At 44.4% G+C, this 23809-nt stretch overlaps 1 protein-coding gene across 10 annotated transcripts in view; it reads left to right on the forward strand.

Moving 5' to 3' along the window:
- LOC146752688 (receptor-type tyrosine-protein phosphatase T-like) overlaps window positions 1–23809 on the forward strand; it is a 278647-nt gene that overhangs the window by 11843 nt on the left and 242995 nt on the right. For 8 of the 10 annotated variants that reach the window (XM_085531387.1, XM_085531385.1, XM_085531392.1 and 5 more), the window contains exons 2-3: window positions 8464–8760; window positions 10950–11059. In XM_085531387.1, the coding sequence (XP_085387513.1) occupies window positions 8550–8760; window positions 10950–11059 (321 nt within the window). In that variant the 5' untranslated portion in view covers window positions 8464–8549. Of the gene's footprint in view, window positions 1–5994; window positions 6496–8463; window positions 8761–10949; window positions 11060–16566; window positions 16732–23809 lie in introns of those variants that run through there. The other 2 variants (XM_085531386.1, XM_085531394.1) reach the window with 2 other exon arrangements.

Consider the following 23809-nt stretch of genomic DNA (forward strand, 5'->3'; position numbering starts at 1 on the left):
CAATATCTTGCAATTAGGCCCCTGCAGCAGGTAGTTAACCTGGAGAGCAACAGCTGATTTTCTCTATTTAACTTCTCTGCTTAACCTTAGCTTCATCTTCAGACCCTGGTGCGTTGTCATTACGCCCTTTATTCTTTGGTCTTCCATAGGTGGAGAGAGGTATGAAGCGGAAACAATTGTTATTAATAATCTAAATCGAATTCTGCCCTTCTACAATCTCACCTTGAGTGAGTCGACTACAGAGAACAAAACAAGATCTGTAAAATTAAATAAGAAAACTGTAGAAACAGCTATAGAAGTACACTCTGTGGAATGGTGATGGCAGGAGACTCAGTCTGTGGACAGTAGTGGTCAGCAATGAGTCAGAATGATCCGTTTCCATGGGGTAAGGACTAGCCGCACACCTGAACCATCTGTTGGGAGAGTTTGTTTCCATCCTGGCCACTTGCCTGTCATAGGGAGTGCAGCAGGGTTCCTGGCCAGATAACATTTTGCAGCCTCCTGACTGAATTAAGGGTAGGTGTTGAATTGTTGTTGGGAAATGCAGTATTAAAAAATACTGTTTGGTCCTTGATTTTGATGTAATTAATAGTTCAGCCAGGCTGAACAGAAAATGAAGTGTTTGCACAGTGAAATCCCAGAGACTGTGATTTTCTTTGTATGGATTCAAGTCTAGGTGTAGTAGATCAGTGACACCTGGTTCATTGCTGCTGCCTGTTACGAATTTCCATGGGTTTTCCAAGGTCGCAGTACATGTAGAAACCTCAGTATATGCAGGTTCTACTGATATATTGATATATATGATCCATCACTGTTCAGATGGGGTGAGACTGTTTCTGCCTTGCTTTGGTAGACCCAGGGAAGTGGGTACTACAGACCTTTTGAGATAAAGATTGAAAAAGAAGGCTATATACTTGCAAGTGCAGGAGGAATTAAACTGGGAAAGTAGTAAGACTGCTGCCCTTTAAAAACAATACAAAATCTTTTAACAGTAAGTTGCAATGGCTTGTGCTGTGGAGGAAATTGGTGTGGCAACAGGAAAGTATTTTCAGAATTACATAGTCTGAGCTTCCAGGAGAAGGAGATTGAAAGGTGAGATAAGGGAGCCAGACAGAATATAAAGCTTTGCAGGTCTTGCGCTTCAATTTACCAGTTTGATTCCAGCCTCGTTTCTCCCTCTCTGAACCTAAGATTTAAATAGCTTTTAGTTATTTATACATTCCTCTTGGCTAAAGAACCTGGAAGGCCATTAGATGTCAAACCTCTACACTTTAGGAAGCGCCTGAGGATATGGGTATTTCTGAAACCTGAATCCCATTTCTGTTTTCAATGCAGCACCCCAATCACTTTGCACCTCACTGCCACAACCTTGCCCCACTGGGCTGAAAAATGATGCATTTTAAGGACATAAGCCTGAGAAAAGATAGCTGCTGGGGGGATGCAGGATGTTGTGTGTGTGTGTAGTGGGGTATCTGGACGATAGCTGAAATCTGGAGTTTGGAGTCTTGCCTTGTAATTTAAACTCATCTGTTCGTAGCCATGTAACTCTACTAAAAACATTGTCCCGTGGGGTAAAAAAAAAAAAAATCAGGATATATTATATTATAAACAATTTATGATAAAATTAGGAGTTAGAATTTGAGATTGCTCAACACAAGCCAGCTTGGGAGACTTAGAATGGAAAAAGCTAATGTGAACAAGGTGAGATAATTGAAACATGCAGATAATCGTCCATAGTAAGGCTTTGGACATGTACTTCAATGAGATGATGCTGAATCAGTCTCATTTCTTACTCACCAATAATCAACACACCTGATGTAAATAAACCAAACGCCCTGTCATTGCCCATTCATTCTATAACACAGCGGACTTAAAGAAAATGACTGATTTAACAAATGCTATAACATTTGCATGGAGGTTAATTGCCATCTTCAATTACACCACTGCCAAGACATGAAATGTTTGTGATGTCTCAACCCCATTCTGGTTTGGAGTCGGGAGCTGTTTACCTTGGAAGGTTCTGAAGGACACTGATGTGGTTTTGGTTTTCTTTCAATGCTTCCAAAGCCAGGATTGTGCTTACTGTTATGGTTTCAGAGGCTGTAGGTTGTCACAGAACCATTCTGAGAGCTGTCAGCTCTCCCAGGGGTGGACAGACCTTGCAGGGCACAGTGCTGCCCTGGGCAGTCCCCGGGCAGACCCTCAAGTACCCACATGGAGAGGCACAGACTGGTTTTGCTTTTTTAAGAATTGCTCAGGTTTTTATTGTTATTACTTTGTGTTGTCCTTTTAAATCGGTTGTGGCCCAGTGTTGAAACAAAAGTCCCAGTGGAGCAACTGCGGTGGACCTTCATGCTGCACTTGAGCCCTTCTTCCCGTCCAAAGCCAAGTCCTCTGCTTCTCCAAAGGAACAGCCGCCTCTGTAGCTTCTGTGCCAGCGCCTGGAGGCCGCAGGGAGCTCGGGGCCGTCTGCTGGACTCCTCGTGCTGTGGTGGTGCAGCAGCTGAGAGGACACCAGTCCCAGTCCTGCCCTCTTGTCAGGGCTCAGCTGGAGGCTGCAGGAAGCTGAAAGCCATCTGTTGGACTCCTTGTCTTGTCCCGGCGCAGCAGCTTCTAGGACAGCAGTGCCAGTCCTTCCCGTCTCCTCAGAGTTAGGGGAAGAAGAGGTGAGAGGTCTTGGGGAAGGCTGAGGATGGAGGACGGGGAAGAAAGGGCGGCAGGGAGCAGCAGCTGGCGCAGGGGCTCTCTGGCGGATGGTGCCATTTCAACGCCAAGATGGAAATGGAGAGCCCCTGGTGCGCCGCCGATGGAGGTAGCAGCGTCGCCAGGCAGACACGATGTTGTGGTGCCTGCCCTGCCTCGATGGAGGTGGATCCACCTCCATGGGTTCCTCCTCCAGAGGGATGTCCACCTCCATGGGCTCGACGCTGCTCTCAGGTGGATCGACATCCATCGGCTCAGGTTTGCTGCTGCTCCCCTGAAGCCGCCGCTTCTTCGGTGGAGGAGGATCCATCCTCCTCCACGAGGGACAACACAAAAGGTGGGAAGGGACTTTTTGAATTGCTCCTTGGGCCACAAGCGTGCAACCAAGTCGCGAGTCTACTGAAGACTGATGTTCTGTTGTCAGGGTCCCTGTATTTATAGCGGTTGTCAGGGAGGTGGTTTGTGACATCAGAAAGCCATGGCAGTGTGACCGTTAGAATGTCCCATGGTGACCAAAACATGGCTGTGTTGGGCGTGGGGAGGCAATGGTGCTGGTTTTGAAGGAGGACGAAGGGTGCATATGATTTGAAGCGTGAAAAGAAATAAAACCAGGCTCACTGGTGATAAACCGTGGGAGAAGTCTCCAGAATTTTAGGGATTGTGTGTTACTGAGATCCTTCCGACATTTCCTTGAGTTATAGGGTACAGTGAAGCACATTTGAAATGTTTATACACCAATTCACACAGTAGGTGGAAGTAGGTAGAGCAGCTGGAAGTCTTGGCACTGTCCCATAGCTGCAGTATCATTGGCATTAGCAAAATGTGTTGGGAAGAGCCCTGTGCCTGTTGTGTCCTGATGGACTGTTACTGACCATTAGTGACAGGCAGGGCAGTTGTGGGAGAGGAAGTGAAGTGTTGCCACCCTTCTGGGATGATGACACTGATGATGTATTCTTTAAGGACCTGAGAGGTACCTGCGCATCAGGTGCTCTTGTCCTTACGGTGACTTCAACTTGCCAGACATTAAGTGTGAATACCACACAGCTGGTATAAAACAGGTCCAGGAGAGTCCTAAAACTGTCTTGATGGTAATTTCTTGGTACAGGTTCTAGGGGAACCAATGAGGAATGGTGCTTGTAGGTTTGTTGCTTTTAAAAATCAAGGTTTAATTTTTACGTATTTGGTGATAGGAAAACTGTCACAAAAGCTCATCCCAGGTAGCAGGGTCCTCTAGGAAACTGCTTTTGAAGGCTTTGAGGTCAATCAGTGCTGATCACTTTGAAGTGTCAGCTCTATAGAGCACAGGAGCAGGCAGTGCCAAGATGCTGGAAGTCACACAAGTAAGGAAGAAGGTCAGCTTGCCTGAGCAGGGATCTTGTTGTATAGCTTAGGTGAAAAGTGCATGGTCAGTGGAAATGAGATGGGCTCCATCAGAAGAGGAGTGGCCAGCTGAGAGAGGGAGGTGATTGTCCTTCTCTGCTCTGCTCTTGCAAGGTTCCATCTGCTGTAGTGCATCCAGGTCTGGGTCCCCAATACAAGAAAGACAGGGAGCTGTTGGAGTGAGTCCAGAGGAGGAGCACTAAGATGATATGAAGACAGGCTGAGGGAGCTGGGCTTGTTCAGCCTGGAGAGGAGAAGGCTGCAATGTGACCTCATTGCTGCCTTCCAGTACCTGAAGGGAGCCTACAAACAGGAGGGGAGTCAACTCTCTACATGGGTAGATAATGGCAAGGACAAGGGGAAATGGCTGAAGGAGGGAAGATTTAGGTTGGATGTCAGGGGGAAGCTCTTTACTGTGAGAATGGTGAGGTGCTGGAACAGCTGCCCAGAGAGGCTGTGGATGCCCCGTCCATCCCTGGAGATGTTCAAGGCCAGGTTGGATGGGGCCCTGGGCAGCCTGGGCTGGTATTAAATGTGCAGGTTGGTGGCCCTGCTTGTGGTGGGGGAGTTGGAGCTTCATGATCCTTGAGGTCCCTTCCAACCTGGTCTATTCTGTGATTCTGTGAGTGTGGGAGGATTACAGAGATGTTGTTTGCCATTGCAGGGAGAACATTTAGGTGATCAGACCTCAGAACTGAAGCTGGTCAGTGGTGTGGGGAACTAGAAAAAGGGCTTTTTAAAATATATTGATGGGAAAAGGACCATTGGTGACATTAGTCTTCTAATTGATGAGGATGAACACTTCCCTCGTGCAGGGTGTGTTGCTGCTTAATTCACCAGCAAGTCTATGTAGGTGTGTTAGTTACAGTGTAAAGTTATTCTATGCTTTACTGTTTTCTGCTACTTTCTTTTCACATAACTTCTGAGTAGAATAATTCCCTTTGGCTGATTGATTCTGAGTTTTGACTGTTGCATTGGAGGCATGGCATTTGAAAATGCATACTAATGGACTGTAAATGTGTTGCTGCAAGTTTTCAAGTAATTCTTTTAATGTGGAGGTGGAGCACTAATATCTCTTTGGGTAAAACCTATTGCTCCTAGAAACAATATTTTAAAGTTCAGTGGTATTCATGACTACATTCTCCTTGTAATTGCTCTCTGGTGTTACTGTCTGTGGGTTTTGGGGTCATCTAAAGGTGTTGGACACATGGCCCAAAAGAGCATGGGATTCAGCAGCAGCTCACAAACCAGCATTTACTGAGTTGGTACATGCACTGTAGCATATGTGGCTATTGTAGCATATTTCAGTGGCTACACTGCTAAGGATGCTCAACCCATGAACTTTAAAGCTCAGCTGAATATATATATAAGGGAAGTAGGTAAGCGTGCTTAATAGCTGACAGACATGTTGCTTCGTCCTCTGTCTTGAGGGAAGAGAGCTCTTGGGAGGATGCAGGATGTTCTGTGCTTGTGCAGGGGGGTCTTGGGCCTATAGCAGAAACTGATAGTTTAGATTCTGGCTCAGTAACTCAAACCCATCCGCTGTTCATGGGTTGCTGTAATGAACAGGTCGTGTTAAGGAAAGAAACTACGGTATGGAGCACGTTTCTTATAATTACTGTCCACTTTGAAACGTGTCAGCACGTGTTCAGCGCCTCAGCTGGGAGGAGCTGCGTCTGCCTCGAGGGCGGGGACACGGGTTGGGTGCAGCTCCCGCAGCGGTTCCTGCTGCTGCCGTCGGGCGCTGACAGAGCCGGGCAGCCCTGCAGCCCGAGGCCCGGCCGCACGTTGGATGCGGAGCCGCGTCCGGGCGGCTGCGGCGGTTATTGAGGCTGCGGAGGCCGCGGCTCCGTGCCCGGTGGTGGCCGTGCCGGGAGATCATCACCGCCCTTGTCCCCCCTGGGCCTTCTGGGCCCAGCACCGAGCACAGGCCGTGCCTGGGCAGACCCTCAAGTACCCACAAGGAGAGGCATGGACAGGTTTTGCTTTTATCATAAATTGCTTGCTTTTATTGCTATTACTTTGTGTTGTCCTTTTAAATCGGTTGTGGCCCAGTGTTGAAACAAAAGTCCCAGTGGAGCAACTGCGGTGGACCTTCATGCTGCACTTGAGCCCTTCTTCCCGTCCAAAGCCAAGTCCTCTGCTTCTCCAAAGGAACAGCCGCCTCTGTAGCTTCTGTGCCAGTGCCTGGAGGCCGCAGGGAGCTCGGGGCCGTCCGCTGGACTCCTCGTGCTGTGGTGGTGCAGCAGCTGAGAGGACACCAGTCCCAGTCCTGCCCTCTTGTCAGGGCTCAGCTGGAGGCTGCAGGAAGCTGAAAGCCATCTGTTGGACTCCTTGTCTTGTCCCGGCGCAGCAGCTTCTAGGACAGCAGTGCCAGTCCTTCCCGTCTCCTCAGAGTTAGGGGAAGAAGAGGTGAGAGGTCTTGGGGAAGGCTGAGGATGGAGGACGGGGAAGAAAGGGCGGCAGGGAGCAGCAGCTGGCGCAGGGGCTCTCTGGCGGATGGTGCCATTTCAACGCCAAGATGGAAATGGAGAGCCCCTGGTGCGCCGCCGATGGAGGTAGCAGCGTCGCCAGGCAGACACGATGTTGTGGTGCCTGCCCTGCCTCGATGGAGGTGGATCCACCTCCATGGGTTCCTCCTCCAGAGGGATGTCCACCTCCATGGGCTCGACGCTGCTCTCAGGTGGATCGACATCCATCGGCTCAGGTTTGCTGCTGCTCCCCTGAAGCCGCCGCTTCTTCGGTGGAGGAGGATCCATCCTCCTCCACGAGGGACAACACAAAAGGTGGGAAGGGACTTTTTGAATTGCTCCTTGGGCCACAAGCGTGCAACCAAGTCGCGAGTCTACTGAAGACTGATGTTCTGTTGTCAGGGTCCCCGTATTTATAGCGGTTGTCAGGGAGGTGGTTTGTGACATCAGAAAGCCATGGCAGTGTGACCCTTAGATTGTCCCATGGTGACCAAAACATGGCTGTGTTGGGCGTGGGGAGGCAATGGCCTGAGTGCTGCCCTTTGTGCCACTAGTGGGGCTCTGCAGGGCTCCGTTATTAAACCAGTTCTCTTTCGTGTTTTCGTCGCTGAATCCAATAAAGATCTGAAAGTTTTATGAATTGCATTTGTAGATGATGTTTAACTGGGAGAAGCATTGATTGCCTTCACAGTACAGAGGCCTCACACCACAGTCAGATTTGAGGGCAGTTTCTGTCTGCACGAAGTGGAGAAGTGCTGGGTTGTGCACCTGGGATGGGGCTGCCCGGGCTCTGTGTAGAGACTGGGGGATGAGGGGCTGGAGAGCAGCCCCACAGAAAGGGACCTGTGGGTTCTGATTGCTTCAAGTTGTCCATGAGTCACAGTGTGAATGGGAGAAGTGGGCAAAACACTCCATTGCAATATAAACCTAAAGGCTGTGTGAAGTAATGAACTTTCTAATCTTCCTTAGATATATACTATACAACAAAGCAGATGAGCTCGCCGTGTTGAAGAAATGTCAGATGAACACACTGTGACACGTGTGGTGGTACCATCATCTGACACGTCCCAAACACTGATTTTACTAACTCATCTTCCTTTCTTTCTATCTGCGTGTGTAACGACGTGTGCATTTATATTTCATAATAAGGGCAGAGTCTGTAGTCGAAGCTTCTGAGTTATGCTGTTAAAAATAAATTAAGGAACAGCAGGTGAAAATGATTCTTACACATGAATATTCAAACTTTTACCTCAGACAGATACTGTGGAAAGAATAATGAAGGATGATGAAACTTGGTTGAGGTTAAAGCTTTTGATGTGCTCTGAAATAAAAGTTTTGCTGGCATAAGGTTGAGTTGGCTCACAAAACTTACTGAAGGAGAGTTCCTCTTGGTTCACTGTGTCTCAGTCTCTGAGCTGGGTGGGCATGGGGTTGCAAGGAGGGTGCAGGAGTATAATGGCAGGAATATAATGGTGAGAGACCTGAGCTCGTTCCTTCTCTTCCGACTGCCATTTCCTTGCATCGCTTCAGGCTGCATTCACTGAGGTGTTGGGTAGGAATGTGTTTGTAACATCAAAGAAAGTGCATCTTCCACACTACTTAAATCATGCTGCCGTTCTTGGGTTCGGTGACATTTCACAGGACTCAGAAGTGTGACCTCTGTTCAGTGCCCTATGATAGGATTTTCACTGATGGTTCAGCAGCTAGAATACATGAGTGGATCGGACATTAATTTCCCTTTGCCTTTGTTCTTTCTCTCAGAAACATGAGTAATATCACTTTTACATTGTAAAGGCAAGAACACTCAGAACTGCGAGGGACCCTGAACTGGCAGTATGGAAGGAGGCATATTAATGGTGGCTGACTTCTTTTGAATTTGAATTAATTTGTTATTTCTTTTGCCTCACAGATCCTGTCCATGGACCACAGAATGTAGAAGTGGTTGATATCCGTTCCCGGCAGCTGACATTGCAGTGGGAGCCCTTTGGTTATGCCATGACCCGCTGCCACAGCTACAATCTCACAGTTCAGTACCAGTATGTTTTTAACCAGCAAAAATTTGAGGCAGAGGAACTCATCCAAACTTCTTCCCACTATACCTTGCGAGGTCTTCGGCCCTTCATGACCATCAGGCTGAGGCTGGCCCTTTCTAATCCAGAGGGCAAAATGGAGAGTGAGGAGCTGGTTGTGCAGACTGAGGAGGATGGTGAGTTATGTTGGGTTTGTTTGCTTGCTTCTTTTTTGTGAAGGCATTGTAGTCTTTTCAAACTGTAAATAACAGCATAATCGCCTGTCCCAGAAGACTTATAAATGGCTTCTCTGGACAGGATGTATGTTATGCAAGTTAAATTTGTAGGTGTAAATAATTTCCATTTCACAGCAGTGTTCTTGAAAGGGCAGGGCTCCCTGAGGTGCTTGGAAATGACAAGCACCAGTTCGAGCAGTTACTGAACAGCAGTAGGTTTAATTCAGTAGAAGTTGTGTTCTGAACTACCCAGGACCGACACAGCCGCTTCCTTTATCATATGGGCAAATATAATTCTGACATTAGACTTTTTTTTTTTTTCCTGGTTCCTTTACTTCACCAAAGAGTTATAATGTCTTCCTTTCTAGAGTGTGTTTTTTCTTAATACTGACCTTCTAGATGTAGCATTTTATATATGCCTCAGATGCTAAATTCTTTTGGTGCTAACTCTTCCATTCCAGATACAAAAGAACACTTTTAAAGAAGTACTGGTGGAAAGCTTTAAAGTGTTATTTTCCTATCTGAGCTATTTCAGACTAAGAACTCTCCTAAACTACAAGCTTCCATTCTGTCTAGTGTTAAAAAGAAATGTTCTTCCTCTGCCAGAGTAATAAGAAGTTGCTTTCCTAAGTTTCTCTCAGCTGAAAGTGGTTCCAGACAATATATCATACAAGGGAATTAAGAGGATGGCAGATCTTCCTGAAAAAACGAGTGGGGTTTTTATCAGTCAGGCTTAGAAGTGTCTTTTAGTTATCTTTCACAGCATTAAAATTTTGCTAGAGTAGGTGGATTTTTAGGTGGCCTTGTAGCCATCTTGAAACATAAATCTTACGTTGTCCTTAACTAGGGAAATCAATCTTTCATATTGATAAAGGTGTGCAGCCCATAGGATCTTCATGCCAAGGTACAATCTGGCTGTTTAGGTGGATGGAGCTTTGCTGTTGTGTAGGTGAAGGAGGACACAATATATTTCCTACTGACTGTAACTGTCCTTTAGCATTGCACCCAAATGATTCTGTCCTCGAACACTCTCTATCCTGTGTATCTGATGGAAGGCAGGTAAATGGACAAGATTTAGCTTGTAAGCAAAATGCAAACGCTCAGCACTGCAGTCTTACAAATTAGGAGTGAGCACACAATTATCCATATCCTGCCTTGTCCAACTGTGTAATGCCTTGAGTTGTCATGTGCATATATCATCTGTAATGTTCACTGGTGGAAAGTTAGGGAAGGCACTGTCCAAAGGAGCTGGAAGAAGAGCTGAAATTGCTCACTGAAAGAGGAGGCTACACTGCTTACACTATTACTGATCCTCACAGTGTGTTTGAAGGGCAAATCCTGCTTCCTCGTGGATGTGCCATTCTTCCAACTCTCAAGCAGTTTGTTGTTGCAGCAGATTGTCAAGTTTGTTAATGACCCAGTATTGTTGAACTTTTTCTAGATAAAGCACAGCTCCACTGGAAATAGAAAGGTGTTGTATTCCAGAACAGGGAGAGGATTAAAGAGAGGCTACTCCCTGTAACTATGCTGCTTGACATTGTGTGGGTACTGTGGACATTTCTGCAGTGTTACGGTGTTAATCACTGTTATTTGCACTAATGCAAATAGGTATATTTAAGGTGAAGTTGAATTGGGTTCACTTGTTTAAGTTCTTTTTATTTAAAATATATATATTTTTGCATCTTAATGTATGAATAGAAGAGAAACTTAGACAAATATGCACATGCTGCAATACTGGTTTTTGGCAATAAAAATAAATGCATATTTTGGGGTAAAATTAAACATTTATTTTATGATGTTAAATGGAAGCAGGAAGCATAAGTCTACGTGTTTATGCAATGAGAACACTTCCACGTGGTTCGGGGGATAAACTCATACATTCATTTTCTGAGGTTTTGGTTTCTTCTTTATGTACTTGAAGACTTTTCTCCTATGGGCTGAAGGTATAATGGAGCTAATTCTGTAGTGTCGTGGGTTCTGGCTTTTTGTCACTTAGTGGTTTTCTTTAATTGCTATTATTTTTGTTCGTTATTTTCAGCTATGAACTTTGCCTGGTGGTCTCTTGGTGTCTTCTGACGTGTGTGACTGCTGGAGCTTGTGTTAGCTTCTAACACAGCATTGTTTGCTTTTGTTATTCTTTCTTTCTGTAGTTCCTGGACCCGTTCCCTTGGAATCCATCCAGGGAGGACCTTTTGAAGAGAAGATCTACGTTCAGTGGAAGCCTCCAAATGAGACAAATGGCATCATTACACTTTATGAGGTGAGGAGAACTGGCTGTCGTCAAAGCACATATGCCATAGGGCCTTTCTCATATGTGTTTAAGCCAGTCATGAGCTCTGGGAGACTTCAGAAAACACTGCGATAAGCCTGAATAAAATATGTAAGGATATTTGAGATAGTCTGCTGTTGTCACTGAAAAAGTTTTCCAGTTCAAGTCAGGTGGGGGTTGGGGAAAAGTGCTTCATGTGGCAGAGTTTGCTAAGAGGTAATCCTTTACTGAAGTAAGAATTTGTGTTTTGTTGGTCATCGTGGAGACACTTGGAAAACGCCGTGCAGATTGCAAATGACCCGTCCAAATAAACCCTTGGAATTTCATGGCTTTTGCAGGTCTGGTAGTCTATCCTCTGTCTATCCTCTGTATATGAGTGAGGAGTTCCACTATAAAACTCTCTGTATTTTTCAAGAGATTGGTCTGAATAGAATCAGTTGTGAATGCATTATTTTTCTGGCAGCAGACGTGACCTATAATGGAACACATTTAAAGCAATCCCAGTCAAATGATGCAAAAATAACTCCTTTTAATTTTTAAAGAGGCAGTTTCCTTCTAAAATATTGCCTTGGGCTCAGCTCATTGAAAGGACTTCAGCAAACCAAGTAGCTTTTCTGGCTGAGCAGCTGCATAGAGAGATTTTAATGCCTCCAGGGTAGTGATGCTTCATGACTGTGCCTTTGCCCCTCGAGTCACACCACTGCTCGAGTCTCAGTGAGGCACAAACAGATCTTTTCTGATAATGACTCTATGCATATTTGACAGCTGAAGCCAAAGAGAAGTCAAGGTGAATTCCAACTTTTCCCACTTCCCAAAAGGATGAAAGTCCAAGAGTTTAAAACTACCTGGAGAAATTGAGTGTCTGAGGTTTGTGAATAAATGCCAGAATTCATTCCCATTCTCCTTGACACCCCAGGACAAGTGTATTGACATGAATGGAGTTCGCCAGCTGGAGTCAAAAATACAGATGAGTGGTTACCTATAATCTGGAGAGAGGCCAGAATGCTTTCATAGTTAATGTCAGGATGTTGAACAAGCTAATACGTGTACCTGTTCTAAGTAACAGGAGACTTTGTATTTTTAATTGTTCAGTAAATAAAGTGTAGGTCTTTGCAAAGAAATGTCTCATCCTACTACTTGCTGCTGAAGTTTAATCTTCCTGGAAATACCAAGAAATCTCCGGTATTGCCCTGGTCACTGCATCTTTTGTACTGCTTGCTTAATCCTGCTATGGATACCTAAACCTAAAACCAAGTCTCTACAGGCATTATTTTAAGACTTCATGCTAAAGTCATTCCTCACTAGTAATGACCTCTAAAGTGTCATTTTAGACAGAGTTTGGTCATTTATTTGTCATCGTAGCCTGATGCTGCTCTGACCTATTGATTAAAGAGGAAGAAAAAGGTAGTGGTTAGTCTGTTTTCAGTTCTCTCAGGTACCTGCGCTCTGCAGTACCAATCGAGGTAGAAGCATAAGGCTTTAACTGCAACAGGAAGAAAAATAAAAGAAGGTCAAAGTAGGAACCTGTGAGGTGCTACTTTAATGAGGTCTCTGTAGGGAGCACAGTTCCTGAAAGCCAGCCCTGGCAGCACTGCTCTGTCACCAGCAGGAGCAGGAAACTCAGTGATGTCTGTGGCTGTCTAGAAACTCTGCAGTTGTGTTGCTGTCATTAGGCAGAAACAAGCCTAGGAACCAACTGAAATTTATTAAAGAAAAGTTCCCTCCAAGGTACAGATCAAAAAACACCACGTTATAAATTGGATCTGGTGATGTCAAGTTCTGCATTACACGTGGGAATAACTGCCTAGATTCACACATAGATATTATTCAGGTGACTTTCTCTCTCAAATACCTTTTGGCACAAACTTTCCTAATAAAATGAAAACAAAAAAGCCATCTTCCTTCCCCAAATGAAGTAACAGTTCCTTCTGTACCATCATCATCTAGGTCTGACTCATTGGATTTTCTGTACTGTATTTTTTCTCTAGTTCCGCTTAAGATAAACAAATAAAACCCCCGCCTTTCTAAGCTTTTGTTGCACTGGGTACAGCCTCAGTTGGGATTTTAAACAATGGAATCGTCTAGATCACCAAATTGGTGTGTAACTGTAGTCTGTTCCAAGGGAGCAGAAATCATCATTGCGAGAGGATGTGGAGAGCTCCAGGAGTTGCAAGTCAGCTGTCAGCATGCTGGAAAGATGAAGATGTGAGTCAGGAAGAAGTGAGTGATGGTGCAGTGCATCTTGGGGATGTTAGGGGAGCACAGCAAAGCAGTTAATGTGATGAACATGTTCTGTACTAGTGGGTGTCAGTTTGTCCAGTCAAGTGAGCCATTAGGAAGATGCATAGGCTGCTGCTGCAGGTAAGCACTGCAGGGGGCATAAAGCTGAGGAACTCCAGCTAAACCAGGTCCCCAGGTAGATTCAAGTTGTGTAAGTACTTATAGGAGACAAGTGGATCAATCTGTGTTTGGAAACATAGCTGAAGAGTGATAATGGATTTTGCTGGTACGCTGGTTTGGGTAGAAAGCTCTGCAGAGGTGTTTTTGCATGTGCCGTTTGTGAAAGAGGTGTTACTGCTGCTGTCTCATAGTGAGCTGTGAATGGCAGAATCTAACAATATCATCATAAGCTCTGCCCCCTGTTGAGTCTCCTGGAAGTCTGAAAGCTTGTTGAATTTTTTTTTCTTTTTTTCTTTATTTTTTTAAAGAAAACCAATCCTGTAAAAGCTGCTGTGTTTTAAAATTTCTAATAATCAAACGGTGCTTAAACCCACGTGGGAGTTCAGCTTCAAAGCCTTTGTGTACAAAGACATGCAACAAAGATTTCTTTCTTTTATCCTAAGCGTGTGTAAAGTCAAACCAGCATCAAGCACTGGGCGGACCTAATGCTGTCCCTGGAATGCATGAACAAGCAATCTAATTCAAGGTCATGGACCAGCTTTGGCACTTAAATTCTCCTGCTTGTAGATTAGATGAGGTTCTTTCGGGCATTTGTTCCATGATCCCAATGGAGGTACATCCTGCACACAGGTGGACCCAGGTAATTTCTGGAAGCTTGTATTTGATCTCTACAGTGTAAATAAGCTGCATTTTGCTGTTTATTTGGGCAGCTGTGAGCTTAGAGGGGCACTCGGTGATCGATCAATGTTGGTTTTCACCATCATAAGAATCTTATTTGTGTGTAGCCAATTTCTTCTAATTGCCAGTTTTTAGAATGTTTCTTCTTTATTGGGGACCACCAACAAAAAACCCTCAGCATTCCTGTCTAAAGTACCTGTCATATTACTAGGGGGAAGGCATTGTTACAATGCATTACAATCCTAGAAGCATTTCAAGTGTGACTGCACTATTTCCAGCTCCTTGGCTAGAAGAAAGAGTCAGCTGATTGAAGTCCTTTCAAAGCCGTGCCTGAAGGCAACATTTAAACTGTAAACTGTTTTTATAAATGTTGTGTGGAATAGTCTTGTAATCACTTATGTTCTCATCTTTACATTGATTAAGTCCCATGTGGGTTGCACATGGGGTCTTGGGAAATAAGGATGTATTTGCCTCTTCTAACTACTAATTTTCTCAGTCTGTTTCCGATATGCTGTAAACCCCTGTTTAGGTGCTAGGAATAATAATATAAGGGACTTTCATGCACTATTTCAGCTCTTTAATGGGATGCTTAGAGACAAGCTGCTCTAAGCCCGGTGGATTTGAGTTTAAATTGTGCATCTGAGGTTACAGATCCTCAGTTTCCATGTGAAATTGCAGTCTGCCCTACAACATCTCTCCAGTTGCCAATATACCACTTCTTCTCAATCACTTCACTCACTTTCTCAGCAGGAGAGGTTGTTACATGCAAACTGCCTCTTAGATGCTGGTGTGTAGGGTCAGTAGATGTGGGATGCGCTGCCTGCATTTGCAGTAGAGTGGAAACAGATTTCTCCCAGCTTTGGCCCCTACAGCTGCTTCCTTATTGTAAAATGAAGCTTGTTGATCTGATGTGATAGCTGCGCACTGCACAGTTATGCTTGTGGTTCTATTCATACCCCCTTTTTAGAGCTATTCATGAAATTTTTAGCATAAAATCTTCCCTACCAAAAGGTGTATCAAGTAAACTCCTCCTGCAGAAGACAAGAGGGTTGAAATGTGAATTCGGCTTAGTCATTTGTTTGTTTATTTAAAGGCTTTCTTTTTTGTAAAGAAGAATGAGAAATGGCTCCCTCAAGAAGGAAAGCAACAACCACAAAATCTCGCAACCAATTTATATAAAGCTCTACAGTCAAAATAGTAGAAGGATGACAATTCTTAGCAATTGCCTTCAGTCAGAAGTGGCTTTGAATGTTCCCATGAAAATCAATCTTTTTACAGCTTCTCAATTGCGTTCTGTGGAAGCACAATACTCCTGGGACTAAGCTTTCTCACTAAGCTCACTAAGTGTGCACTGAAGGAAGTCCATGCTACATGCGGCTGGCTGCTGCATTTAGCTGAGCATTAAGAGAGCATTAAGGAGACGCCATTAAGTGCTCAAAACCCAGAAAATGATCAATTAATGATGGTATATTTTGGTCGTAGCTTTCTCGCCCTCCTGTAAGGACATTTGACAATGCAGTCTTCCCATAACTAGATGTTTTTCTCTGTCTACAGCACTAATGTTTTCCTTTGACACCGGTTTTATATGGTGCCTTGTTCTGCAGTGTGTTGTTTGTCCAGGGTCCATGAAAGTCAATTACAGGAAGAATAAGTGCTTTACTACATCTGTGTTATGTTGAATTAGAATCCCTTAATAATCTAAACTAGCAGCGCTGTGCATAATCTGTTCAAGTTTGAAGCCGTCAGCTCTACAGTTGGCTGCTTCATCCTTTTGATTGCATGTTAGGAAAGCTGTGCATATATACACAGCTAAATTAGTTCTGTAGTTAACAGATTTTTGTGCAGAATTGTGCTGGAAGAAGGCTGCACTGGCTGAACGTCAGTTGCTCTTTGTATGGTTGCTGAGTGTTATGCTTTCAGAACACTTGGTGGCCAGGCTGGTGAGGCACTGCCAGTGCTGTGGACCACTCTTAGTTAGGATTCAGGCCAGAAGGTGAAAAATGAATGGTGCTGACTGCAGTTGCTTATTATCTCTTCTTCACAATTGAGGAGCTCCATACTTCACTCTCAGCAGGGTTGGGATGACATGTCCACCATCAGGCTGTGATTCTGCTTCTGAGACAAGGCTGGGGGAAGTGAGAAACTTCTGGTGGGATCTGAGAAGCAGCTCTGTCAGCCCAGCGTTGCTTGCCAGCAGAATATCAAAGGGAGCCTTTCCCCTTCCCACCATCCTCTCATGTTATTTAATAGAAAAAATATAGCTTCTAAGCTCCCTGTTAGACCCTGAACATGAGCCTCAGCAACCTGTTAGCAGTATCCTGGGCACTTACAGTGACTGCAGCGCTGCTGCAAGGAAGGCCTTGCTTACCTGGAACAGTGGAAATGCAATCAACTGCCTGAAGCAGTGATGGAGCACCTGGTGGGAAGGCAGGGCCAACCCAGGGGAGCTCAGCTGCAAACAATCCCCCTGAGTGACTGGAAGGGCTGGAGGCAGGATCCACCCCTTCCCAGACCTTATTTAAAGTTTGGCAGTGGAGGTAAAAGCATTTTGCTGGACATCCCTGCGTATCTGAGGCCTTCCAAAGGTAAGCAGCTTCTTTACTTTGTTTCTGTGGCTGTTAGATTTGAGCAATTCTTCACTTGCTGCAGCCAAGGACTTTGCTGCTACAACTGCTGCCATTGCTGTGCTTTCCATCGTGTTACAGCATTACACCTGGGCACAGCGGTGTGGGGAGCCAGTACCTGCAAAAGCTGCTCTTTTAAAGCAGGCTGGCTTTCCTTTTGCTGTTAGGTCTGGAAACATAAAATGCTGCGGCAGGAATGAAGTGGGTTGGGTCAATTTAGAGATTGCGTGGGGGATAATAGGAATTATCCTTCGCTGTGTCTGTGTGATAGTTTCTGGGGCAGTGTCTGCTGCCTGCTGGTGCTCCTTACAGCCCAGAGGTGCAGCAGGTGTGGGTTTTTGGCAGCCCTGCAGCAGAGCTGTGTGCTCAGGTGCAGACTCAGCTGGCCCTGCAGGGCTGCCCCTGTCTCTCCCCATTCTGACTGCTGCTTATTGCAGCCTTTGAATTACGGAAGTGTTTGAATGATTTCCCAGTTAGGGATGGTTTTACTGTTAGGGATGGTTTTGTTTTTTGAATAAGAACCTTAAGGAGCTGTTCGTAGGATTCTTAATCATGTGCTGCTCGCTCACTGTTACCTACAAGATGTTCTTGGAAGAAGTTGTTACTGATGCCCTTTTAATCCTATGGTTTCCAGCAACATCATGATGAGAAAATGGGAGGCTTTTTTTTTTGGAGAAACTCAGATGTCAGAGTGTTTTTTTTTTCCCTTTAAATGTATGACAACCCCCAGGTAAATCACAGGCTGCTGTTATAAATAGTATGAATGAATCAACTGTTAAAGAAACCGCTTGATCAAGCTTTCCTGAACTAACGCGGTCCCCTGAGCACAACGCTTTCTTTGATTACCTTTTTATTGTTCTTTTGAAGCCAGCGGAGTTACAGCAATATGAATCCAATGCAAATGAGAGAAGGCTTTCGGCTAAAAAAAAAATAATAATTGTATATTTTTTTAAAGGAAGGAACTGAATTATTTTGTTCTGCATGTTGGATTTGTTATGGTGCTGCAGATAGAGTTCTGTAGCATCTCCATATTCACATATAACAGTGTCCTGCTTCCCCGAAATGTGATAGTTGACTAACTTGAAAGCAAAGGTTGTATAGGTTTTTGTACGGAGGATGCTCTGAAAGTAATGCCTCCTCTTCTGTGATCTTGATCCACAACGTCAGAGATGGATGTTGGTGAGGTGGCAGAGGAGGTTAAACCTTCCCACCAATATCCTCTTCCATTTTGTTGCTGTGTGACAGGTGGCAGCAGAGTAAAAGCCAGTCAAGTTGGTGTTCTCATTGCTTATGAGAGGAGAGGCCAGTATTATGGTTCCTTTGCAAGCTGGTCTGACTGTTATCTTTGTTGCAAGCATGTTAGACCTGGGACTTCTAACTATGGTCCTGCTATCCACTGGGTACTATGAGTTTAGTTTTGGGTTTAGTTTCCATGCCCTGCTCTCCTTACCAACTACTTTCTTCCTTTTTTTCCCCTCTCCATTCGTCACTGTTTCTCTGCTTTCTGTGTCACCCAGGTTGTATCACTGAGGGCAAGGCTGGGACAGCATCAGGAGGTGCTGGCAGCTGCTTGGTTTTGGCATCAGGGAAGGGTTGCTGAGGTTCCTTGCTCCTCTCTCTTCGTACTCCAGTTGCTCTTTGAAAATCAGCTTAGGGCAGCACAGGCTCTTAACTTGGAAAATAGGTACAAATGGATAGTTCAGTGTTTGCATCACTAAGAAATCCAATCTTACAAGTGTGGGCTACTGTAATAGCTAGGACTGGTATTTTTATCTATAAATGTGGCGCAGTGTGGTTCTCACCGCTGTTTCTTTGTGATGTATGGTATTCAGATCAGCTGAAAGTGATGCTGCTGTTCCTCCTTTGTTGGTTTGGGGTTTTGTTCATTGCCCACAGCTTTCACTACAGCAAGTGCAGCAAGGCTCTGAGAGACGTTAAGCAGCGCTTTTGGCATCAGGAGCAAACTGAGGAGCAAGCATGGGGGTTGAATAACCGCCTCAATTCCACAGTCCTATCAAAGCAATTTCTATAGTTGTCATTTTCTGCTATTAAACTGAACAATGAGGCTCTCCAATAAAATCATATGAAATAGCAGCTCATTAAAAACTCTCTTTAATATATAGCATGCTAATTAATGTCAGTGGGGTGCAGGCTTGAATGGCAGAACAGACTATAATGTTTAGAAAGTATGTAAAATAAAAGAAGATATTTTATCATTAATGACCTTTTAGTAAACCTAATGAAATCCTTAATGGCCTGAATACATTACCAAGGCACTCCCAATTGCTTTGTTACCTACTCCATTCTTTCTCCCTTTCTCATAGACATTAAATTTAGTTTTATTTATAGAAAACAAAAAGCAATAAAGTCCCAAGGAAATGTAAATGGGGAGGAGGAGCCTGGGCATGAGACTTCTTAGCCCTAATGATCCTGATCCTGGTGAAGGCTGGGTTATGTTCTGTGTCCACCCAGTCTGAGGTTTAATTGGTTCCCTGTTTGTGTGACTCATAGCAAACAGGCCCTCTTTTGTTTGCAGGGTCTCCCTGGGTTAACTTATACAGCCATTCCTAGAGCAGGGCTGTGGTTTTTATCCTTTTATACTAATCGTGCCATGCTTTTGCAGTGTGTAAATTAAGGGACTTTATTCTTCAGGGCTTTTAGTCTGCCACCTCATGCCAGCTTTAAATGTAAGGCTGCAAAGGCTTGCAGAAATGTTGTTTAACTTTCCCATAACCTTCTTCCAAAAAAACTTAGTTCACAAATGTCAGAGCAAAAGGCATTTGCTTCCTCACATCTCCTGGATGAAATACACTGGGCTGGGAAGGGACATAAGTAGCAATAATCATCTGGCTTAAACAGAGTTTTAAAACAGAAAATGCTCCCAATCATCCAGTCATGAAATACATTCTTTAGCTCTGAAGTCCAACACTGGAGGGAGATTATTCACTAACCCACTTTTTCCTGTTCATTAGAAGATAACTTTCTTCAGATTATTCCTTTTGTGTAACACTTGGCACAATTAACTTAGTCTTGTACCCCCAAATGTCTGAAACTTCCTGATAAGATTGAGACTAATGTCCATTCCAGTAGCAAACCGAATTCACCTGCAGTAGTAATTGTTCCTAAGAAGCACAGGCAGTTGGCAAGTCTTAGAAAAAAGAGCCTATGGCTTGCTGTGTAATCATGTTTCAATCAGCTTTAGAGAACCATGAAATTGATTGTCCTCCTGAGGTACCATACACTTTGGAGCAGATACTGTGCTAGGCAAGTTAATTCCTTATTTGGCTCCAAGCACACAAAAGAGATCTTGCTGCTTCCCCTCCTGTCCTTACAAACCAAGGAGGAAGGGAGCACAAATCACCTTGAAATCAGAATTTGAGAGCATAGCAGCATCAGCCAGCTCTGTTTTGTGTTCCTAATCATCTGGTGAAAATCACAGTGATTTAGGAGAAGGATGCCCAGGCTGCTGGCAGCACATATGGGAGCCTGGATGAATCACAAAACCAGTGGTGGTGAGGATAAGGTAATGAAAGAGCTACGGATGTCAGAAAAGTCTGATGGAAAGAAGAGCTGAGCAAATGTCTTGCTAATGTAGTATCCTGATGTCCTCTTTGATATTGGAGTCAGCTTCTGTGTGCTCCTGGAGCTGAAATAAAGGGATGTGGTGAAGGTATGGTCTTGAGGCAATGAAGCATATTCTCTTTCAGGTACCTGTGAAGGTCTGGCTCTGTCCTCAGAGAATCAGATTCTTTTTCAAACTCTTATCATTTCAGGAATATATTTGATCCTTCAAAAGGAGTAAAATCCAATCCAAAATAACTCCCCTATGAGCATTCTAGGAGCTCCGTCTTATCTTCATTCCTGTCCCTTGAAGATCTAACACCGGTCGTGTATTTTGTGTGGAACACTTGATCAGGTTCATAGTTCAGTCCAGAACGCTTGTGTCTAGATCTAACTTGTGTTTCAGGATCAATGATCTTTCTCTGGTGCTCATTTTGGCATCTTTTGAGAGTCAGAAATGTGGTCTTATAAACTGCTGGGCAAATTCAGGCCATCACAATGAGCTCCTGCACAGAACTGCTCCCACACGTGGCTGAGTAATGGTAGTTCCAAGCTGAACAGAGGGAGCAGCACTAAGGAATTGATATGCGCTTTGGGTAGCTCATGTATGTGCGTACAATCCCCAGCTTTTCCTGTAGCTTGAAGTACTGGCAGCAGAGCAATGCCACGTATTGAGTTTTGGGTGGTGGTTTGGTTTACACGGACCAGAAAGGGGTTGTGGAATGATTATTAACTTGGTTATTGGCATAGAGAAGCGTAAACAGATCATGGACGTGGACTCCATCTTCATACAGTCTCGGATGCTGTTTCCTTTAGTGCTTGGCTCCTTTTTCTGCTGAGCTAGAAGCCTTTTCTGAGCTATTCTGTTTACCATGTCTTTGTGACAGTGTGAAACTTGTATTAAATTTAGAGGAAAACACAATAATGGGTATTCAACACTATTATTATCGTGCCATGTTCTTGTTTGTGACACAGGCAAATTGGAAATTATCCTGGTTTTGCAGATTACCCAGACTAAAGAACACATCCTTACCTTGTTCAGAGTGAACTACGTGATGTTCTGTGATGTCTGTGTTGCTGCTGATTAAGTAGTGCAGCCTGGTAGATACAGCTCTTTTGCTGGTTCCTGTCATTTTTTAGTTATTATTTGTCCTGGTTTCAGCTGGAACAGTTAATCTTCTGTGTCTGGTACTGCTGTAGGCTCATTTAGCAATAGGGATCAGTATGTTAGTTTAAGGACCTGTATATTAGTTTAGTTGGGAATGAAAGGGAAGAAATAGTTGAAGATCAGCCAAAAGTCACAGTGTTGAAGCTGATGATGGAAAAATGAGGAGAAAGTGGTCTAAGACCACCGTAGGCCCCTACTGTGCATGCCCAGAAGGACATTAAAGTATATTAACAAGTTCTTGGAGAGGGATGAATATGTATGCGATTGTATTGCATATGTGGGACACTGGAGCAGGTTGCCCTGTGAGGTTGGGGATGCCCCCTCCCTGGAAGCACTGAAGGCCCTGCTGGATGGGGCTGTGAACAACCTGGTCTAGGGGGGGATGTCCCTGCCTGTAGCAGTAGGTTGGAACCAGGTGATCTTAAAGGTCCCTTCCAGCCCATACCATTCTATGATATGTATGTCACTTGAATTCTGAGAGCACACACTTGCATTGTCAGGTCACCTGGTATGTATCCCAAGGAATAAAGGAATGCTGCTTTCTAACACCACACTGCAGTTGGAAGGTTTTCTTCTTGGATTCAGCTGACAGTATGATGCATGTTTTGGCTTTAGGAGAAAAAAGGGTGTTGCTGACACAGTGATGGTTTAGTTGTTGCTGAGCAGTGCTGTACAGAGCCAAGGACATTTCAGATCTTCAGCTTTTTGCACTGTCTTGTTGTGCGGTGGGGGTGGGGGTACAGAACTCTGCCTGCTGCCCTGAATTGGCCAGAGGGGTATTCCCTACCATATGACATTGTGCAAAAATAGAACTAGAGAGTTCTACCTTTTCTTCTCAGTTTTCCTCCCCTGTCCCACTGATGGGGTGGAGTGAGAGAAAGGCTGCATGGTGTTCAGCTGCGTGCCAGGTTAAACCACAGCATTATTAAATAAGATCTTTATATTGGTTCACTTTTCAAAACAGTTTTTCCTCCTTTCTAAACTTCTCTATACAACAGAGCAGATTTCCAGCTAAATAAAACCGTGGCTACTGCCTTAGGAGTGCCAGAGAGAGACAGGTCTGTTGCTGAACTGTCACTGAAGTTCCAACAACCTTGGCTTGGGCAGGAGTAATGAGACGTAGCCCTGGGCTATAAATTGCATTGACTTGGGAACGAGGGGAATTCATTCTGCTTTGCCTGAGGCAAAGGTCTGCTGTGCTGTCAGCCGAGCTTCTCAGCCTCCCAGTTCCTTCTGTCATGGTAATCAGGCACCAGGAAAGCTGCTTCTGAAAGAGTTTTGAGGAAGTCCCTTGTTACCTGCTACTAGTTTAACTTGTGTAATCTCGGCAGCAGCAGCGGAACCACGAGGGGCATCTGCTTCTAGCTGCCGTACTCAGCCTTAAATACAGGCAGGCAGACCTTGTGGCCGCTTGCAAGCAGTCTCTCCATAAGGAATTCCTTACAGCTGCAGCAGTGTGCTAATAGTTGTCATACAAAGAGATGGTACCGGTGTCATGGTTTAATAATTTTGTAATTTTTGCTAGCAGTATTCCACATCATAACATCATTTAAAGCATGAATAATTTTACTGAATCTGCAACTTACAGAAGAAGACTACATCTCCCAGGGAACAACACGATGGGTCACGGGACCTGGACTCTATATTAACTCTGTCACAGAACAGACTGATCTCTTTCGAGTTCTGGCGTTCAGGGGAGTGTGTGGGAGCCTTCACCGTCTCGCCTAAATTTCACAGTAGGCCTTTCGGTTACGGGACTCATTCTCTCTCTTATTTTGTCTGATTCGTTAGCTCAATTTTCAATTATATTATATTATATTTTATTATCCTGTATTTCGATATAGTATTTAGTAAATAAGTGTGCCTCCTTAGATCGTTGTCGCTGTTTTCTTTTCCTAATTAACTTTTTCCTTTCGGCCCAGGGCCCCTCCGGGGCCCACGGCCCCCTGTCACGGACGCAGGTGGATTTTTAGTTCAAACCGTGACAGATTTTGGTGGAGAATGCGGGCAATTTGAGTTGCTGTTTTTCTGTGTTTTCTTCTGTTGCTCTTTTAGCTTTTAACAGGGCTACAAGTTGTTTTTCTTTGTTAAGGAGCTATCTTAGGTTTGCGATTCTGCGCCTGCGAGCTTGACCTTGAAAGTCCAGGCGGACTGCCAATACTCCGGTATATTTTATAAACACTGCTGAGCTTTGTTTTCTTTTACTTTTTTCTCTCTATTGAAGAAAAAAAAAAGAAAAAAAAAGAAAAAAAAAAAAATGTTCCCTCTAGTAAGTTTGTTCTACCAGGGACTGCATTTCATTAGTTCCTC

Source organism: Coturnix japonica, unplaced genomic scaffold (genome assembly GCF_054131305.1).
Source record: "Coturnix japonica strain WE unplaced genomic scaffold, WE-NBRP24 Scf042, whole genome shotgun sequence".
Lineage (NCBI taxonomy): Eukaryota > Metazoa > Chordata > Aves > Galliformes > Phasianidae > Coturnix > Coturnix japonica.